This window comes from Toxorhynchites rutilus, chromosome 2 (genome assembly GCF_029784135.1).
Source record: "Toxorhynchites rutilus septentrionalis strain SRP chromosome 2, ASM2978413v1, whole genome shotgun sequence".
In the NCBI taxonomy this organism is placed as follows: Eukaryota; Metazoa; Arthropoda; class Insecta; order Diptera; family Culicidae; genus Toxorhynchites; species Toxorhynchites rutilus.
In genome coordinates this window covers 237,715,005-237,735,302 of record NC_073745.1, presented here as the reverse complement: position 1 = coordinate 237,735,302, position 20,298 = coordinate 237,715,005, and the positions used below count along the sequence as shown (strand labels likewise).

The window sequence follows — 20,298 nt, the reverse complement described above, 5'->3', positions numbered from 1 at the left end:
GATCACGAGCGAGCTTTTGCACAAGCGTATTGTTTTGTTTACTAACAAAACACAGTAGTCTTCCAAGATGGCTGAAAAATGGTTTTAGCAAGTTGCCCTACTTTAGGATATACTTCTTGGCGCCTTGAATGGAATGTGAATGAGATAAAACACACAAGGCGGGGCGGGTGTGTGCGGTTCCAATATCACTGTTGTACGGTTCCTCATACGCTGCGGTGGGTCGATGGAGATGATGCGCCGCAACGGTTTTGTGAGAGTGTTAGCGTGGAAACACACTAGACGGCTCTCCCGCGCGATTCTCGCAATGACAAGTCGCAGCAGGAGCTCGATGAAAAACACATTCAGCGGCTTTCGACGGCTTCACTAGCGGCCATTATCATATTTTTATAGACGGATGCAAGACGAGTCTATGGTACAAGGTACAACTGTTTGGACAGTAAGCGGATTAGAGGGGAGGTATATAAAGACAGAATGGTGGAAAACGGAAGAGGGATGTTTACCTGAGCGAGAGGGAGAAAGAAGTTGATCGCACACGTCTGAAATATTGCATTTCTCGATAATTTGGGTAGTATTCGAGAATCCGCAGCTACACGTATTGGCTCACCGATAGTACAATAACTATTACCTTGCTTCATGTGCACCGCATAAACACTAATACTATCACAAAACCGTTGCGGCGCATCATCTCCATCGAGCCACCGCAGAGAATGAGGAACCTTACAACAGTGACTTTAGAACCGGCCGTACCCGCTCCGCCTTGTGTGTTTTATCTCATTCACATTCCATTATCGAGGCCCCGCGGCGGTCTGTCATTGCAAAATCCGCGCGGGGAAGCCGTCCAGTGTGTTCTTACGCTTAGTGTTTATGCGCTTTTGAAAAGTGTAAATAAAGCAAGGCAATAAGAAATGTACTCTCTGTAGGGTCTCTCATTTCAGGTATGAAACAACTTGGATAGAGCAACCATGATTTAGAAGAAGGGGCATCGATGACGGAAGGCGAGATATGTCATATAGATGGTGAAGCATGAAAACAGTGAGAAGTTCAGTTAAAGGAGTGATTTTAAATAAAAGAATTAAATTAGTAAATCGAGTTTTTAGAGGCGAATGAACTTCAAAGTTTAAAGCCTCTTAAAAACAAAGAAAGAAAGAAGAAGAATCGAGTTTTCAATACATATCCTCACACTCTCAGGGGAGCCAATGAGCCAATACGAGAAAATCACTCTGCGGTCATGTAGCTGCGGATACTCGAATTCAATCCAAATTGTCGAGAAATGCAATATTTCAGACGATTGTGATCAACTTCTCTCTCCCTCTCGCTCAGTTAAACATCCCCTCTTCCGTTTTCTACCATTCTGTCTTTATATACCACCCTTCCGCTTACCGTCCAAACATTTGTACCTTGTACCATATACTCGTTTTGCATCCGTCTATAAAAATATAATAATGGCAGCTAGTGAAGCCGTCGAGAGCCGCTGAATGTGTTTTACATCAAGCTCCTACTGCGACTTGTCATTGCGAAAATCGCGCGGGTGAGCCGTCGAGTGTGTTTCCACGCTTTCAACTGATACATCAACGGACAGCAGGCTTATAACGATAGGCAATATGCGGATCTAGAACAATCTGTTGGATTCGTCTGAGACTCACAGATGACTTCGACAAAGCGATCGACTCGCCCGTCTGAGATACAACATTGTACTGGAATATGGGCCCTATTCCAGAAAACGAGCAGACGAGCGCTCGTCTCGTTTGTTTTCATATTCCAGAAGCCGAGCTCGACTAAAAACAGACAAGTAGCTCGTCTGGCTCGACGACCGTTTGGCCGCGCTCGTCGATGAATCAGTCGAATCGTCTAGTTTGTTTGATGTGTTCGTTCACCTTGTTGATTGAAAGCATCGGTATTCTGCTCCGCCTTTATTTTCAAAAATTGTTTCACGGCTAAACTAGTATTGCATAAGCAATGTATGTTTTCAACTGCAACCATCAAATTCAATTCAGTAATTGCAATATTTTACAGATTTTCAATTGGCCTCTCCCAAACAACACAACCAAATGTGAACATTGAACTCATATCCAGGGATGCCAGATGATTGTTTTGGATATATGAACACGGCACGAAAAGGGTCTTCACATATTGAACGAAAATGAGTAATTCAAAACATCTACTTTATTGGAAATCCGTATATATAGATTTAAAACTTTTCTTGATAAATCGTTGATCAGGTGAACAAACATTGCCCCCAATAAATCCATAATAACAAAACGTCTGATGATAAAACCATATGCTCGAGGAAAAATATCAATGGAACCAAAAGATATATGAAACCTTTTTTTTTTATATATGAGATTCCTTTTTGTTATGTTTTTTTTAATATTTTGGCACTGAGAAAAGAGTATCGATTGATCGATTTTAAAACTGTTTGTTGTTTTTCTCAAAACAAAAACATGTCTTCTCATCTGACATCACTGATCATACCGAGAAAAACTGACTGAAGTCTCTCCAGTCTACCAAATAAAACATTTCAATGAAACTCGTGTACTGGAATGGGATATTTTTCTCGTCTCGACAGTGACTGAAGCCGAGACGAGACGAGACGAATTGCTCGTCTCGTTTTCTGGAATAGGGCCCTATGTTATACGGAGAGAAGGTTTCAATATGTACAATTTCAATAAGTGCAATTACTTGACCTGTCTCGTAGATAATGTGGATGTTATCGGAAGAAACATACAGTCTATCGTAAAATTGAGTGTACAAATGCTACTTAACAAAACTTTCCATTTATTTGGTATGAAATATTTTGAATACATTGATTCTTTTGAAGCATATTAATTACTCACACATTTAACTAGCTGTACGTGAAATAAAATTCCGCGAAAAGTTTTCTGCTAATTGTTTATTCCTAAAAAATTAAAACAATCTCTATGGATCTCAATGGATGTATGGGAGAAAAGTGTCCTTTGAATTTTCAAAGCGAACTTGATTAAAAATGTTGATTCCCATGAAAAACTACCCTATGAAAAATATCAGCTCAATCGGACTTCATTTAATAGTATCGCACAGCCGTCAAAGTTTGAGTTTTTTTTGGAAACCGAAAAATCACCCAAGGGGGGAGTGAAGGAAATCGGGGTTTTCAAACGTCTGGATCTAGTGTCATCTCGAAGGACATTTTTTGTCAAAAATCGACACTCTGGGATTTTTTTCGGAATACCAGGCAGAATATATGGTTTGGGTGCCAATGAAAATCATCATATCAATTTTTCATACTTGACTCCTTGCGAAATGTTGATTTGCACGATAAAATACCCTATGTAAAATGTTAGCTCATTAGGACTTCATTTACTATTGTCGCAGATGCCAAAATTTATTAATCTGAGAGGTCTAGTTGGCCGTGGGCGTGGAGGCGATCTGGCGTAGTGGTAACATCCATGCCTCTCACGCTAAAGGTCACGAGTTCAATTCTCACTCCCAACATTCTTCCAAAAATGGAAGTAAAAAGTGACGAACCAGTCAAATGAGTTGAAAGTCACTATAATACAGATAATAAATAGTTGGCCGTGGAAAGTCCTAAAGGGGGGAATATGAAAAAAAACGATTACAGTTTGCTAAGGCAGATGTAAACTGACCTAAGAAATGAAAACAAATCTCTTGAATCGGATGAAGGACTGATAGTGTGAAGGAAACCAGGTTTGGTGCTTCAGATTCAGCATTTGGTTCCTACAGTAAAATACGGCGGCGGCAGTCAGATGATGGTACGATGGCGGCTTCTGGAACTGGAACCACGGAGTTTATCGATTCGGCGACGGACAAGGCGGCTTCATTAACATCCTGGAACGTAACCTTCAGTGTCTCGTGCAGAAATTGGCTCTCCCTCGTGATTACTACTTCCAACAGAATAATGATACGAAGCAAACTGGCTTCATGGTGAGGATACGCCTGCTCTATAATGTCCCAATTAACTCAAAACACCTCCGAAATCACCGGACTTGAGTATCTTTGGTGGGAAATCAAGAACCACTGAACTTAATCCAATTTTCTTTTTAAGAAAAACTTGAATTGTACACTCAGTTTTGCAACGTCTGAATCGAAGATTTTTTATTTGTTTTTTAAACATGAAGTAGAAATGTGACCATTTTAATTTTTATCTTATCACTACATGATAGTGAAAAGCATCAATTTTACGAAGGAATATGTCTCTTTTAATTATTTACTTCTTAACATCGAAAAACTCAAAAATAACAAACCAACATGGGGTGTATACTTAATTTAGCGATTGACTGTATGTGACGATATCGATATGAATATGAATGAAATACTGTCATCAAACCCAATACAAATAGTTGTTCAAGAATAAAGTTTTTTATTACGTTCACATGCTTCTCGATATACATTATTTAAACCAATTCATTTTTAATGAATCACAGTAATATTTAATGTACTTTTTTCTTCGTACACATTTACGACCGAATTTCTAATGCTCACCCAATCACGCGTCAGGACGGAACTAATCACACTCTATTATTGCGCGTGCTAAAGAAACATAGATTCAAAACAATCAAACTATGATTACCTCTCGAAAATATTTAGATCTAATCTGGTTTATGGAAGACTGTTAAGGTTTAACAATATCATGATTCTGAGTGTTGATTGTACATTAGTCCATATGATGGTCAATAAAATAATATTATTGCTGCTCTAAAATATCGTTCGATACTTACACTTGATCAAATAAAATGATGGTCAACTCAAGTTAGCATTGTATCATGAATATCTATCACCCTACGGGTAGGTTTAGAGTTCCCGTGAACGTGAACGCGGACAAAAACTTTTTTGTTAATAATTCATCAGTCCATATATAAAACGCGAGGAAAACATCTTGAAACGATAGGAAGAAACATTTTCTAGTTGAAAAACATGTTCAAACACAATTCATATTGATAAAAATGAATTAATTCAATATTTCACAACAATTCTGAATTTCCACCGTGGAATCGAGATGTTGGTGAACTCACCATAGTTCACCGGCTTCGATGAACGTGAACGAGAAAACAGTGGTGAATATAGACGTCAAAATATTTCCACGTTCATGTTCACGTTCGAATGTCCCAAAGCATTCTGAAAATGATTTCACCGCGAACTGTGGAAGGATATGTTTAGCAATTCTCAAGTTTTCAATGAAAATTTTGATATGGATGCAATTTCCACCAATCGGATCTCTGCGCGGGTTAAAAAACTTCGTTGGTTTGGGTTGATTCGTGAACAACTGTATATTTTATCCGAATTACTTTATTGAAGATCGATGTTTATTTACTTCACGTTCACTGTTGAACTTTTAAAATGAACGTGAACGTGAACAAAATCATTCTATTCACCACGATTTTTTGAATTGTTTGTTCGCAATGTAGTTCACCGTGAAATGATCGTCCTATTCCACCGCCTGTTCAAGTTCACGTTCACGGGTACTCTAAACCGGCCTTACCATGGTTAACACTTTCCCCATGCTATCCTAATTCCTACAAGCTGCAATTTGCTTGCCGCGTGCTAAGGCAACAGTTAAGTGCACTTTGATTCCGTCTGTTTCTCACATAAATAAACCCCCCTAATGACCACATCTAAAATTCCACGCTGCGCGCGAATAAACTTCTCTTACTTAGTTGTGTCTTTTACAGTTGTATTGCTGCTTTCTGTGAAGTGCTATTATTTACATTCAGTACTTTTTAAGTGACAGTTTCAACATACGAATTTCTAACTGACTATGACTAAATAACACTTAAATCTGATCTAGGTGTACTCTACTTTAAGTATAAGTAAAAAGTATAGATCATTTCGAGATTATTTTTTTCCTCTACAGCTCTTCGTACGTACAGAAGATAATACGGAATTGATTCAAAGTAAGAACTTTGGAAACCTTAAAACCAAGGTAGCTAAAAAAATATATGGACGGATGTGATGTCGCTCTAATACAAATAAAAAATAATGCACTTGATCACCGTCATTCTCCCTTCCCTCCCATTCGCGATTCCTCCCTCAGACTTCTGTACTGTGCGTTTGAATGCGTACCTTTTTAACGGTACCATTTTCGCTGTAGCCCGGATTCCGGATGCCGTACCCTTCGGCGTTTTGTGGTCGAGGCTTTTTAAGGCTCGATCGGAGCGGGGTTCTAGTAACCGAACCCGAACCGATCGTTGATCCGTTGGACACGGTAGTCACCGCCGTACTTACCGATTGCACGCTGCCATTGATGCCCGAGTAGGGCCGAGCACTGGCGTCGGTGACCGCGATGCCTACGAGGATTATATAGAAGAATGTTAAACGCGTTTTGGAACGACGGAACAAAACTGTATGATCGTAACTCACCATTAACATCTCGGAAGCCAGGATTGTTGTAAGTGGTGGATCCATTCGTGTTCGTCGTCAACATCGTCGGATCACCATCGGGCCGCTTCGTCAGTATTCGATCGTACAACGATAGGACCAGCAGTGCCAACGAAAGGGCCACCGTCACAATCTGCAAATAGAACGAGACGCCCCGTGTGATGTGGTATCCGGACCGATCGTCGTCCGTTTGGAGGGCAAACAGACCAGCTGCCGCCAGCGATAGGAATGTTGCCAACACCACCAGTATCAGCTTGAGCGTGATCAGAGCGGTGTACTGCATACAGATGCGATCGCGGGATGAAATCATCGCTATCTGGAGGATACTCAGCACGCAAAATATACCGAACATGGCGCATGCTGCCACGGCCATCAAACCGCTGGTGAATACCACGCCTGGAATGAAATAAATTGAGCGTTGAAATAGCAATACTTGTAAAATGATTCTAATACGCTAATGCGCTACGTATTTTTAGCTTTCCATAAACACCAAGTAATGATTTTCGAATAAAATATAACAATTTGAAACTGAATTCGAGCGTGCCAATTCGATAGAGAACGTTTCTTCCACGTCAATTTCATACTTTAATCAATGTCGAAACTGTACCTCCGATAACGTAAATCGCTTCGGAATAAATAATAAACGAAAGAAAGGGGCTGTCCACATACCACGTAGACAAGTAATGGAGGAGAGGGAGGGGGTACAAGAATGTCCACACTTGTCCACGGAGAGCGGGGTAGGGGTTATGAATAATGTCCACGTGGATACGCTTAGTAAGTATAGCATAAATGAAGTCTGAAATTCGTTCTGCATTTTCAAGTTTTTTTTAAACTTTCCACCCTTAGTACTTTGTATTTTTCAATAGAAGGGTTGAGCTCCCTGAGAGTGCTGCCGGTTGAACATCCATCTTTTTCTCTTACAATTTGTTGAATTTCTTCACTGTAATGTATACTTTGTGAGTAACTGATGTAAGAATCACTGACATCTCAGGACATACGCAAAAGTACGCATTTCTCTTCATGTTTAATATATCTGCGTACTTTCCTTGTGATATTTACAATCAAACGTTGTACATCTGTAGTATCAATCTCTTTTGTAAGTTTGTCCCAAAGTTTTAACATTTGTTCTTAGCTATTTTACCAATCTTCTTAATCTTCCGCTTCATGATTATCTAATATTATTCTATGGGTCAGAATTGAGGGCAATTGGAAAGATCTAGGTTCTTGTCAATGAAATTTACCCCAATTTCACGATCTACTAAACAACCTTCCGCCGGAGTGGTATCTCGCCAAATCAAGCCAAAACTTCACAGGCCCTTTGTGTGTTCCTATAAAAGGAAATACGTGTTTCCTGAGGCATTCTTCTTTGTACAACGTGAATTTCACCAAACAAACAAGACTGTCAGACGCGTTAGTTTTAGTTCTATTCAACTGCGCTTCGATTCACGTTACCTTACCACCTTACAACGTTGAATTTTCAATGTAAGCAGGTAATATTAATTTTCATCTCTCGTCTTCCATTTAGAACAATGTTTGACTCGTAGCACGAATAGCAGTGAGAGTTCCTCCACCGGAAGAGGTCTACTTTATTATCAAATCGCTATCGAAAAATTCGTGTAGCGATCACTGATAAAAAAAATTAAAAAAAAGTATACGAATTGTAGGTGGACAATGCTTCAACCTGTGAAAGACCGATTTTTAACTAACTATTAAAACTACATTTTATTACATATTTTTTAATGTATCATCCTTACACCTTATCAAAACCTATTGATCCTTTGCACCAGCTATTTTACCTCTTGTTTGGCATTCGAATTAAATTTCCTGTTGAACACTTTCACAACACTTATAGTTCCACAGTTTCCCACCTGCTGGACCTTGACAATAGACCAGTATTCCTCAATCTGCCTTAGGTTGACCCGAATATCACCTCTTGGGAACCAAAGCGACGTCGTTGTACTTCACAAACGGTCATATCTTAATAGTGACAGTTTGCCAAGACGGGTCAAAAAAGCATATAATCTCACGTCAGATAAAAACACATCTTTTGAAGGGACTCTTTTTCAGAAAAAATCCTGGTTCATTGTTGCAGGAGTTACGAAAAGTTCATTTTTTAGTATGCAGCTTTTTCTGGAATTTCACATTTTTTTTATTGTGTGTTTTCTTGGGTAGTTTGCAGATCTAACGAGGTATTAATTTTTGACGTAGAACTACGTCTTTCAGGAAGGGTGCCAAATCAGAAAACAGGTCAAGTTTTTATGAAATAAAGTTAACATTAATAACTATTTTCATTGTTAACGAATTCTCATTATTTGCATACCAATCGAAATGGAAATTCCCTAAGATTTGTTTAAATTCAGAAAGACAGGAAGAATCTTTTTTCCCATACATTTGTTCTGCCGATTTGGGTGCTAATCCTACCCATATTTCGAATGCTTATAACTCGAACAGATCGGAAAGATGTTTGCATCAATTGATAGGAAATATTTCTACGCGTCTATTGCAATTAATAAAATAGTATTTTCCATGAGATGAACAATTGAATAACTGTAAAATGTCAAGCGTTATTTGAACGCCCTAACTGCCAAGTTTTGATTGGCCCGATTTACGCTCTGCAAATATACATGCAAGTCGGGGGTATTTTTGTTTCCACCAAGCTGTATCTCCATAACACGGACTTCAAAATCAATGTGCCTGGGGGAACCCGCTTTGTAAAAAGATGTAAGTCGGGGATATTTTTTTCCCACTGAGTTGTGTTTCCCTGACACGGACTTCAAAATTAATGTACCTGAGGAAATCCTCTCTGCAAATATACATGCAAGTAGAGATGTCTAAATTTTTCGTTTATTCGATTGTCGATTAATCTTGGGTCATTTTTAAATATTCGATTCATTCGAATAATTGACTTTCGGTATTCGATTAATCGAGCGAATATTTATTTCTTGTAATCAAAAAGAACAGACATTCATGATAAAAAATATGATGGCATAATTTCAAAAGTAACATTAAACATAATTTTGTAATAAACATGGTGCAGAATAATGGATTTTGAATGAAATGGTATTTCAGTATATTGATAAATTTACCATTTCATGATTTTTTGAGGACGATTGAAAAAAGAGCACATAATGAGAATGATGCACAATATTTTTATTACACCAACATAATTTTTTTTTCTGTTCAAAATTACATATTCGAATGTTGCAGAAATAGCTGATTAGTTTTAATATTTCATTTATTTCATAAATATACTTCTTATGAACTTATAGCTACTAGTTCAAAAGAAGTATATTTATAGAATCATTGACCACTAGTATATTTTCCTTGGCACTCTGAATTTGGATACTACTATTTTAGAAAGGGAGCCGAGGTTACCTTCTTCAAGTCTGCATTTTACTCCTGCAGACCCTAAATTCTTCTTCCCAGTCTCCTCCACCACCAGGGAATCATTTTTATGCTTCGACCGTAAATGGCATATTCGATGGATATCGACCAAACACCATGACGGTCAACACTCCTATACTCATACATCAGCAAGCCGTGGAATAAAGGTGACGTATAATTTTCATCAAAACGAATATTGCAGATTTTCTTCGTGATTTTTTTTTCTTGTAGGTCATTTCAGTGTTTTGAAGACTATTTCTCGAAGAAGTTGTGAAGTTATTGGAGCCATTTGTTTAGCGAGTGGAATTCCCCGAAGAAGATATACGAATTTTGAATTTTCAAGTGTTTTTCGGTGTGTGTGAAGCTTCCCGCTGTATTGAACCTTGGTGCAGGATTTCTGAAGATTCCCTGCCTCTGGAAAATATAAAAGAGCTAAGTTTTTGTTTTGTGTTACTTAATTAATTAATTAATTTTATTTTATTTTTTTTTATATGTACAAAAATAATAGTTTTATTTTCTGTGTGTGTTAGGCATTTTATGCTCTCTCTGCTCTCATTTTTATTACACAATTCTATCTAAATGAAGGGGAACGAACCCTCCGATGTTGATATGAGCATCGTAGCTTCTTCTAGTAATTGTTTTTCTGAAGTTCGTCCTTCGAAGAAAAATAAAAAACAATCACAGTTAAATTCGACACAGCCAACAATTGATTCTGTTTCACTCAGTTCGGTTCAAAATCTAATTAATTCTCCTCAACATCCAATCATTGAGAATATTCCTCCCAAGAATCTTTCTCGAATACGACAATACCAGAACGTTTCGGGTTCATCGAAAAATCGTTGGGTGGTATTCTTCCGTCCCAAAGGGAAACCGTTAAGAGTGACCCAAATTTGTAGAGACTTGAAATCTAATTACTCAAGTGTCTTGGAGATTACAAAAGTTAATAAAGACAAACTTCGTGTTGTGCTCTCGGATTGTAAAGACGCTAACGCAGTTGTAAATAATTCTTTGTTCACTGCTGAATATCGAGTGTATATTCCGGCACACATTGTTGAAATCGATGGTGTGGTTTCGGAAAAATCTCTCCAACTAGCAGATTTCGAAAAAGCAGAGGGTATTTTTCATGATGTAAAACTTCCTCATGTGGAAATTTTAGAAGTTCGATCGCTGAATTCATTTATAATTGATGGCAACGAGAAGAAATATTTCCCATCTGGTTCTTTTAGAATCACCTTCGAGGGCACAGCTCTTCCAAATTATGTGCTCATTGATAAGCTTCGTCTTCCAGTTCGATTATTTACTCCCAAAATAATGTCATGCACTAATTGCAAACAGTTAGGTCACACTAAAACCTTCTGTTGCAATAAAATTAAATGTTCTAAGTGTGGAGTCGATCATGATGAAAGTATTTGCAACAAGGATGCTGATAAATGCATTCTTTGTGGAGGTGTTCCTCACACAGTTAAAGACTGTCCAAAATAAAAATCCCGTTCAATTAAACTTAAACAGTCACTTAAAGATCGTTCTAAGCGATCCTTTGCTGATATACTCAAGGCAGCTCAGGTATCCGAGATTTCAGAAAATCGTTTCTCTGCTTTATCAGAGGATAATGAATCGGATACTACTTTCGATCCAATAATCGCGGGAAGAACCAGGAAGAGAAAAAATACTTCCTCCTCCAAGCCTGCTAAAAAAAGAGGATTATCCTCTAATCAACCAGAAGCTTCTTCTCATTTTTCTGCTCCTTCCAACAGTAACCCTCCTGGTTGGCGATCCTCTAACTATGACGTTCATTTCCCTGAATTGTCAAGTCATCCCAGATTTGCTTCTCGATCGGTTCCTGAACCCCAATCATTTTCAGGAGGTATTTGCTTTTCTTCAATTGTTAGATGGATCTTTGATATTTTCGGAATTTCAGATTCATTGAAATGTCTCATTTCTGCTTGGCTTCCTACTATCAGTCAGTTAGCTAAAACAAATGGTTGCAAAGTGGCCCCTCCTCTCCTTCATTAATTTCGATGCCTAATTTATTGGATGAGTCAGAGAATTCTACTATTCTACAGTGGAATTGTAGAAGTCTTCTTCCAAAACTTGACTCTTTCAAGCAAATGCTCCATTTTTTTAATTGCGATGTGTTTGCTCTATCTGAAACATGGCTTCGTTCGGACAATATATTTAACATCCATGATTTCAATATTATTCGTTTAGACCGTGATGATTCCTATGGAGGAGTTCTCATAGGTATTAGAAAATGTTATCCATTTTACAGGATTCCCCTGCCTTTAGTCACAGGAATTGAAATTCTTGCGTGTCAGGCACGCATCAAGGGTAGAGATTTGTGCATTGCTTCTATTTATATTCCACCAAGTACAATGCTTAATTATCGAAACCTTGTGAATATAATTGAGCTTCTTCCACAACCTCATCTTATTTTGGGAGATTTCAACTCACATGGCATTGGCTGGGGTGAATCTTTTGATGATCGATGCGATCTTTGCGATGAATTCAACATGACAGTTTTAAATACAGGTGATATAACAAGAATTGCTCCTTCATCAGGCCGCGCAAGTCGCTTAGATTTATCCCTTTGTTCTTCCTCTTTATCATTAGATTGTCATTGGAAGGTTATCCAAGATCCACATGGAAGTGATCATTTGCCGATCACCGTTTCTATTTCAAATTATTCTAAATCGTCTGAAACTATAAATGTTCAGCATGATTTATCTAGAAACATTGATTGGAAGAGATATTCTTCAATTATTTCAGAATCAGTGGCATTAGTTAATGAGTTACCCCCGTTAGAAGAATATAATTTTCTAGCTGGTTTAATTCATGACAGTGCTATTGATGCCCAAACGAAACGTTTTCCTGGGAATTCGTGTCGCAGACGTTCTCCTAATCTGTGGTGGGATCAAGATTGTACAAATCTCTATAAAGAAAAATCGAATGCTTTCAAGAATTGGCGTAAATCAGGCTCCTGCGAACGTTACGACAATTACATTTATCTGGAGCGTAAATTCAAAAGCTTCATAAAAGCCAAAAAGAGAGGCTATTGGCGTAATTTTGTGAATGGGCTTTCCCGAGAGTCTTCCTTGAGCACTCTTTGGAGAGTTGCCAGACAAATGAGAAATTCAACTCATTCAAATGAACAAGTTGAATATTCTGAAAGGTGGATCTTTGACTTTGCCAAGAAGATATGTCCAGACTCAGCACCTGCTCCACCTCCCTTCTTGGAGACATCTGATGATATTGCGCCTCCGTTCAATATGGCTGAATTTTCGTTTTCGTTTCGGCGCCGGGGTCAGATAGGATCAAATTCAACTTATTGAAAAATCTACCTGATAATGCGAAGAAACGTTTGTTAAAATTGTTCAATGTTTTTCTTGAGCAGAACGTTGTTCCGCATGAGTGGCGACAGATTAAAGTTATAGCTATTCTGAAACCTGGTAAACCTGCGTCTGATTATAATTCTTATAGACCAATTGCAATGCTCTCTTGCATTCGAAAATTATTAGAGAAAATGATTCTATGTCGCTTAGACAGCTGGATAGAATCCAACAACCTCCTCTCACCTTCGCAGTTCGGGTTTCGTAGAGGTAAAGGAACTAATGATTGTCTTGCTCTGCTTTCATCAGAGGTTGACATAGCCTTGTGTAGTAAGCTACAAATGGCATCAGTGTTCCTAGATATCAAGGGTGCGTTTGATTCAGTTTCCATTGAGGTTCTTTTTGAAAAACTTCATCTAAATGGGTTTTCTCCAAAATTAAATAGTTTTTTGTTTAACCTAATGCGTGAAAAACATATGAGTTTTTCCCATGGTTCTTCGTCAGTTTTACGGATTAGCTACATGGGCCTTCCTCAAGGCTCATGTCTTAGTCCAATCCTTTACAACTTTTATGTAAATGACATCGATGTTTGTTTATCAGGAAACTGTACTTTGAGACAATATGCAGATGATTGTGTAGTGTCGGTAACAGGCAAAGACAGTATTCATCTGTATAATCCCTTGCAGATTTCTCTTGATAATTTGGTTGAGTGGGCTTGTAAATTGGGTATTGAGTTTTCTTCTGAAAAGTCAGAAATGGTTGTGTTTTCAAGAAAACACCGTCCCGCACAATTGCAACTTAAACTTTTGGATAGAACAATTAGGCACTCGCCGTCATTCAAGTATTTAGGAGTTATGTTTGATTCTAGAGGCACATGGGGTAAACACATAGGTTACTTGAAACAAAAATGTCAGAAACGAATAAATTTTCTCCGATCCATAACAGGGACTTGGTGGGGGGCGCATCCCGTCGATTTGATTAGGTTGTATAAAACAACCGTTCTATCTGTTATGGAGTATGGAAGTTTTTGCTTCAGGTCCGCTGCCCGTACTCATATTATGCAACTGGAAAGGATCCAATATCGCTGTTTGCGTATTGCTCTAGGATGTATGCAGTCAACACATACAATGAGCCTAGAAATTTTAGCTGGTATCCTTCCTCTTTCTGTGCGCTTTTTCGAGTTATCATTTCGTTTTTTGATACGTTGTGAAACACTCAATCCGATAGTGATAACAAACTTTGAAAAAATGCTAACCTTAGGCACTCAATCTAAGCGAATGTCGCTATATCTTGAATTTCTGACCCTGGAAAGCCCATCTGCTTTACTTGGTTTCCAGACCATTCCTTCAATTTTGTTCAATCCTTCTATTAATTTTGACTTGTCAATGAAAGTTTATGTGAGTGGTATTTCCAATGATCTCCGCCAAATAGTCATGCCTGCAATTTTCTTGTCAAGATATAAACATATTGACTCATCCAAATTTTTTTTTACTGATGGATCTAGTCTTAATGGTTCCACAGGTTTTGGGGTATTTAATATTAACTTCTCCATATTCCGTAAGCTTAGTTTACCCTGTTCGGTGTTTGTTGCGGAATTGGCTGCAATATACACTGCATTACAACATATTCAGACCTTGTCCCCTGAACATTTTTACATTTTTTCTGATAGTCTCAGCTCTTTAGAGGCACTTCGTTCGGTAAGGTCTAGATATTCTTCGTATTTCTTGTCTGGAATCCAACATCTTTTAAGTGTTTTGATAAGTAGATCATTCAATATCACTTTTGTATGGATTCTCTCTCATTGTTCGATACCAGGAAATGAAAAAGCTGATCTTCTTGCTAAGAAGGGCGCTACGGAAGGACTGTTATTTCATAGGCCAATTACTTTTGATGAATATCTCCATTTTCCTCGTGAACGTGCACTTCAATGTTGGCAGACAAGTTGGAATGGTAGTGATAAAGGTCGGTGGCTGTATTCTATCATTCCTAAAGTTTCCCTCAAACCATGGTTCAAAGGATATAATTATTCTCGTGATTTCATTCGAGTAGTGTGCAGACTCATGTCTAATCATTATTCCTCGAATGCACATCTTTTTCGAATTAACATCAGTGATAGTAACCTATGTATTTGTGGTACAGGTTACCACGATATTGATCACATTGTATGGTATTGCTCTGAATTTCAAAATAAAAGGTTATCTTTAATAGAAAATTTTCGCAAAAAGGGAATGCCACTCAATGTTTCGATCCGTGACGTTCTGGCTACTCGTAATCTCGATGCAATTATGTTGATTTATTACTTCCTCAAATCCATACACTTTCAAGTATGAGTATGTGTGTATTTTTCTTTTATTTTTGATTATCGTTTACTTCTCCAACTTTTTTGTTTTTTGTTATGAATATTTTTATTATTTATCAATAATATATGGTTATTAACGTTTTCATTTTTCTTCAACTATTTTCCTCAGAACTCAAAAATACTCAGATGCACGCAATTGCTCGCAATCTTCAAGGAGGTGGTTTTCTCTATAAAAAATCCTCAAGAAGAAGTCTTAAATAATATTTCATAATGAATTGTTGTATAATTATTTATATTGTTCTATTTCTTGAAAAAATCATAGGGTTTTTATGCCTTTATGAAAAAAAACATTTGCATAGTTCTACTCACAGAGGCTTTTCCCTATACATAAACACGGCTAATTGATGCTTAACGTTGCTGAGCCAGTTGAAAATAAATTAAATTAAAAAAAAAACACTCCTATACTCGCGCATAGGTCTGAGACCGAGAAATCAATAGTTCGTTCATTTCTCAGAAAACATCAACACTACGAAATTGCGATTCTCTTTTGTTTCGTCATTCGTTGTTCGTCATCGTTTAGCGTATCGTATGAGTTGGTACGAAGGAGACGTGTATCAGTTTTTCGCCACTTTCGGTCTGAGACACCGACACGAGTATAGGAGTAACTTTTTTGGACAAGTGACTTTTTTGCTATTTTAGAATATTGTTCAATGAAATGTATAAATTAATGTCAGTGGCGTGGAATATTTATTAAATAAAATGCATAACAACATTTTCGGACTATTCTTATTTGATTTCAGTCCTTTTTGTCACCGGATTGAACGGATTCATATATTATTCGTCGTAGGATTCATACGTGCAAAAGTTCAAATATTTGACATTCGTATAGTTGTTCACTAAATACAATAGTCACACATATACACACTTGTGAAAAAATTGTACTTGCGAAAGAATTGAAAGCTGTAAACTATAAATTAATCGGTGGCTTATGGTTATTTTTACAATTACAGCTTCGGGCTTCGGGAACAATATCAACAATCAAACAAGTCACAGGAAGTTCCTAGAAATCCTTTTGTCATTTTTTATGCCCCATAAAAAACAGGCATTAAGTTTTTGTTAACCAAGAACACAGAAACAAAGAATATTAGATATAGGAGAACTTGAAATTCCAGAACCCTTATCATCTGGTAACTATCTAGACGGTCGTTATACATTAGGCGTCGTGCACAAATTACGTAACGCTAAAAATGAGAATTTGAATACTACCACTTTAGTACGGGAGCTGAGATCACATCCTTCTATTCCGCCATTTACTCCTGCAGACACTGAATTCATCTCCCCAGTCTCCTCCATCATGGGAATTATTTTTATGCTTCAACCGTAAATAATTTAGCATAATCGATGAATTTCGACAAACAAATTTTACATTTTGCACTGTATTTTTTGAAAAAATTGTTTCCTTTTCCGTTAGTCGCGATTACTGTGATAATTATTCGATGTATTCATATTTTGATTTTTCATAATTCGATACACAATTACTCGATTAAAATTGCAGATATTCGATTATTTGAATTAATCGAACGATTAACCGACGTCTCTAGTGTTGAGTACCCCCAATCCAATCGACGAAAAAAACATCGACCTAACAACGACCGTAACGCTGTTACCTATTCACGATGACGACGATTAGGTATCGACATCTGGATACGGCATTAGTTTGTGTGAGGCAAACTATTCTCTATCATATTAGTCGGCCCGAATCAGTTTATATTTGCTAAAATTTGTATGAAATTTTTTTCTTGGTATAATTTTTTCTACTTAAAGTACGTTGTCATGACCCTAATTTGAATTATTTTCTATAGACGTTCAGATATTCTCAAAAAAAACTTGTCATTATAATATAAAATTATCTCAAAACATATTTTTTTATGATGTTTTTTCACCACTTGCAGGCAATGGTGATTTTCACTTACATAGAGTACTAATTTGATTATGGAAAAATCATGTTGATTCATAATTTTCATTTTAAAAGTGTATTCATTCCTTCTACAAATCCATACTGTCATGCCTATTCCCCAATATCGTCAACGCGGATAGTTCGTTAGTCGAAAATACTGAATAATTAAACAAACCAAATGGCATCACTGGTGGTTCTTTTTTCCACTCCGCTAAATTGTCATCTCAAACAAAAACAAATGGATCATACAACTGGTGAGTATGAAATATATTTCGGCTTTTTAATTATTATTTATTTTATCTTGTCTTATCAGCTATGAATACATTCGACTCGTTCGCTTCCATCAATCGGTAAGTGAGAAAGATGATTTCTCCCATCAGCACAGTGCGGATTTCCACTTTTATCACAGCAGCCAACAACATCCGTTTTCCTGCAGCAGTAACCTCCAACCCCTGTTGGCAATGTCGGGGGACAGCATTAACAGCAGCAGCAGCAGAATTTGACCATGGTATGGTATTGCGAAGAACTTTCCCCATTAGAGGTTCCGTGCTTCGCGCACATTCAAAATCCTCTTCAGACACGAAAACTCAACGACAAGGAGGTATTTATCAACTTGCTCAGCTGAATAACCACCCGGAGGAACCCGAATGCACTGATTCCGTTGTATAGTAGAATGAAAATAGGCGAGGTAAGCGAACGTAATCGCATGATATTTTAATAGTTCGCATTTTTATCCGGATCATACAACTGGTGAGTAGGGAATTCATTTCTGCTTTTCACTTACTAATCATTTTATTTTGTTTCAGCTATGAATACATCCGACTCAATCAATCGGCGAGTGAGAAAGATGATTTCCCTCATCACCACATTGCTTATTTCCACTTCTGTCACGCCAGCCAACAGCATCAGCTTTCCCGCAGCAGTATCCTTTAAGTCCAGGGTGCTATTCCGGGGAACAGCAGCAGGACCTGGCCATCGATAGTATTTCGAGCAATTTTCCCCATCGGAGATCCCGTGCTTCACGCACATTGAAGAAACCTCCTCAGCCACATATGTGTGTCAAGGAGAAAAAGGAGCTGGATTCGAATCGTCAATCCAGACAACCCGAATGCACCGATTGCATTATATATCTTGTTTATATTTTATATGCATTTTGTGTTTTTTTGAATAAAATGATTAAAATCGATCAATGTTTTTCCTTTTCATGTTTCATAACAAACCAATACAAACAAGAGACGATCAGTGTTGGAAGCAGCGTTACATGCAGGTCGACGCCTTGCATATGTTGGCAAAAAAGTGGCGTCAAGTTGTTCGATGAATGCATATGAAAGGTCGATAACTCGATTGCAAGGTGGCAGCATTTGAGGTCGATTGTTGACATTTCATCGACCCGATCTTGGCAGGCAAAACGGAATGTGGGTACTTTTGTACTCGCTTATCGTTGTGCAGACCGGAATATATTTCCCTAAAACGTACTTTTAAACTGAGAAGCCTGGGAAAATCGTCATTTCAGATACTAGAGGTGAATGAACTTTCGCGGTTTGAGAAAAGTTTGATCGTTTCACAATTCTTCCGTTCACATATTTTGGTAGTCCCGGGCATCATATCAAACGTAAAAGGACGTTCATCAAATTTATTTGTAACGAAGAACATAATCTATTACAAAAATTTCCATGCATTCTAAAATAATATTCGAAGTGGTAAACAAGTGGATTGCATAATATAATTGCGTAGTTCTACGTCGAAAATATGCGGTCGTGTCTTAGATACAACTCCTTACAATTTTTTTGTCCAGTAACCGTATTTCGTCAGCTAATTCTCGTAGGGCATCCTTGAGAATTTCTTTGCTTCCAGATTTTACTTCGCATTACGGTTCGGTACAACTAGTGTCTCAACATTTCTCAAACCACCCCTTCATTTGTTTTTCGAATTTAGGATTACGAAGATCGGGCCATTTTCTCTCTCGATGGTGAATCCGGGTCCGTTTGAAAAGATCAACCACTCTCGAGTGAGTTTTGGGATCAGTTGCCTTTGCCTTTGCTTCGATTTCCGGGTTCTCTGTCGATGGTCAGAACTTCATCAAATGGACAGCAGGCCTTCGGGCTATGATTCTCTACGAATCAGTTGCCATTAGAAGTGAGGGGCTTAGAATGAAAGGGGTGTATGTGATTTGATCGATTTCTCTACATCGACTCTCTCTTTTGGTCATAGCTTAGCCTCAAATACATTCCCAGCTGTATTTGACAATGTGGAAGATAGGTCAGAACCTCACCTATCAGATTCTATAGCAAACTGAAATTGGAACGTTTTTGCAATTGAGTTTTTAACTAAAGAAAAAGTTGATGAAGAGAAATCGATCAAGTCACTTACACCCCTTGCATTCTAAGCCCCTCAAGTTGTATTAAGATATAAGATTTATAATGATAGCATGTGCCAAATAAATAAATCTTTTCTTAACCTATAAGTGATGTTTTGATGAAGAATTCAACAACGGAAAAATGAAGACCACATGAATGGAACTTGGAAAAAAAACGAAGAGCGATACGAGTTAATTCTTGGGCAAGGCTAGTAAAAAACTCAAAGGGCAAAAAAAACCGCGACTTCTAATAAAGCCAATTTGCTTTTTTTACAAAACCGATCTTCTAAATTGAGATTATAATCAGAATAAAACGAGATTAACCTTACAGTTAATTACGATAATATAAAATAAGCTTTAAATATAGGTGCAATTCAATTATTACCTTGACCCGAAAAATGGAAAAATATCCACGTGGACAAAAGGGAAGGAGTTTAGTAAATGTCCACGGAGGGGGAGGGGGGAATTTAAAATCGTGCTTTTTCTGTCCACGCGGTATGTTGACAGCCCCAAAGAGCGATCATCATACAAAAGAGGACCGGAAAACTTTTTTATAAAGGCTATTCTAACAGTTCTCATTTCAATCGGGAATACTTCGACAAGAATC

At 37.7% G+C, this 20,298-nt stretch overlaps 1 protein-coding gene and 1 long non-coding RNA gene across 3 annotated transcripts in view; one reads left to right on the top strand and one right to left on the bottom strand.

Annotated features, from left to right (window-relative positions):
* Positions 1-4,355: 4,355 nt before the first annotated feature.
* Positions 4,356-20,298, bottom strand: part of LOC129765213 (uncharacterized) — a 31,376-nt gene continuing 15,433 nt past the window's right edge. For both annotated transcript variants that reach the window (XM_055765266.1, XM_055765267.1), the window contains exons 4-5: positions 6,352-6,765; positions 4,356-6,278 (exon numbers count right to left, since the gene is read on the bottom strand). In XM_055765266.1, coding sequence (XP_055621241.1) covers positions 6,022-6,278; positions 6,352-6,765 — 671 coding nt within the window. In that variant the 3' untranslated portion in view covers positions 4,356-6,021. The remainder of the gene's footprint in view (positions 6,279-6,351; positions 6,766-20,298) is intronic.
* Positions 17,318-18,521, top strand: LOC129765214 (uncharacterized). The gene is made up of 3 exons (XR_008741406.1): positions 17,318-17,589; positions 17,649-18,085; positions 18,142-18,521. It is a non-coding gene; the product is annotated as an uncharacterized LOC129765214 (long non-coding RNA).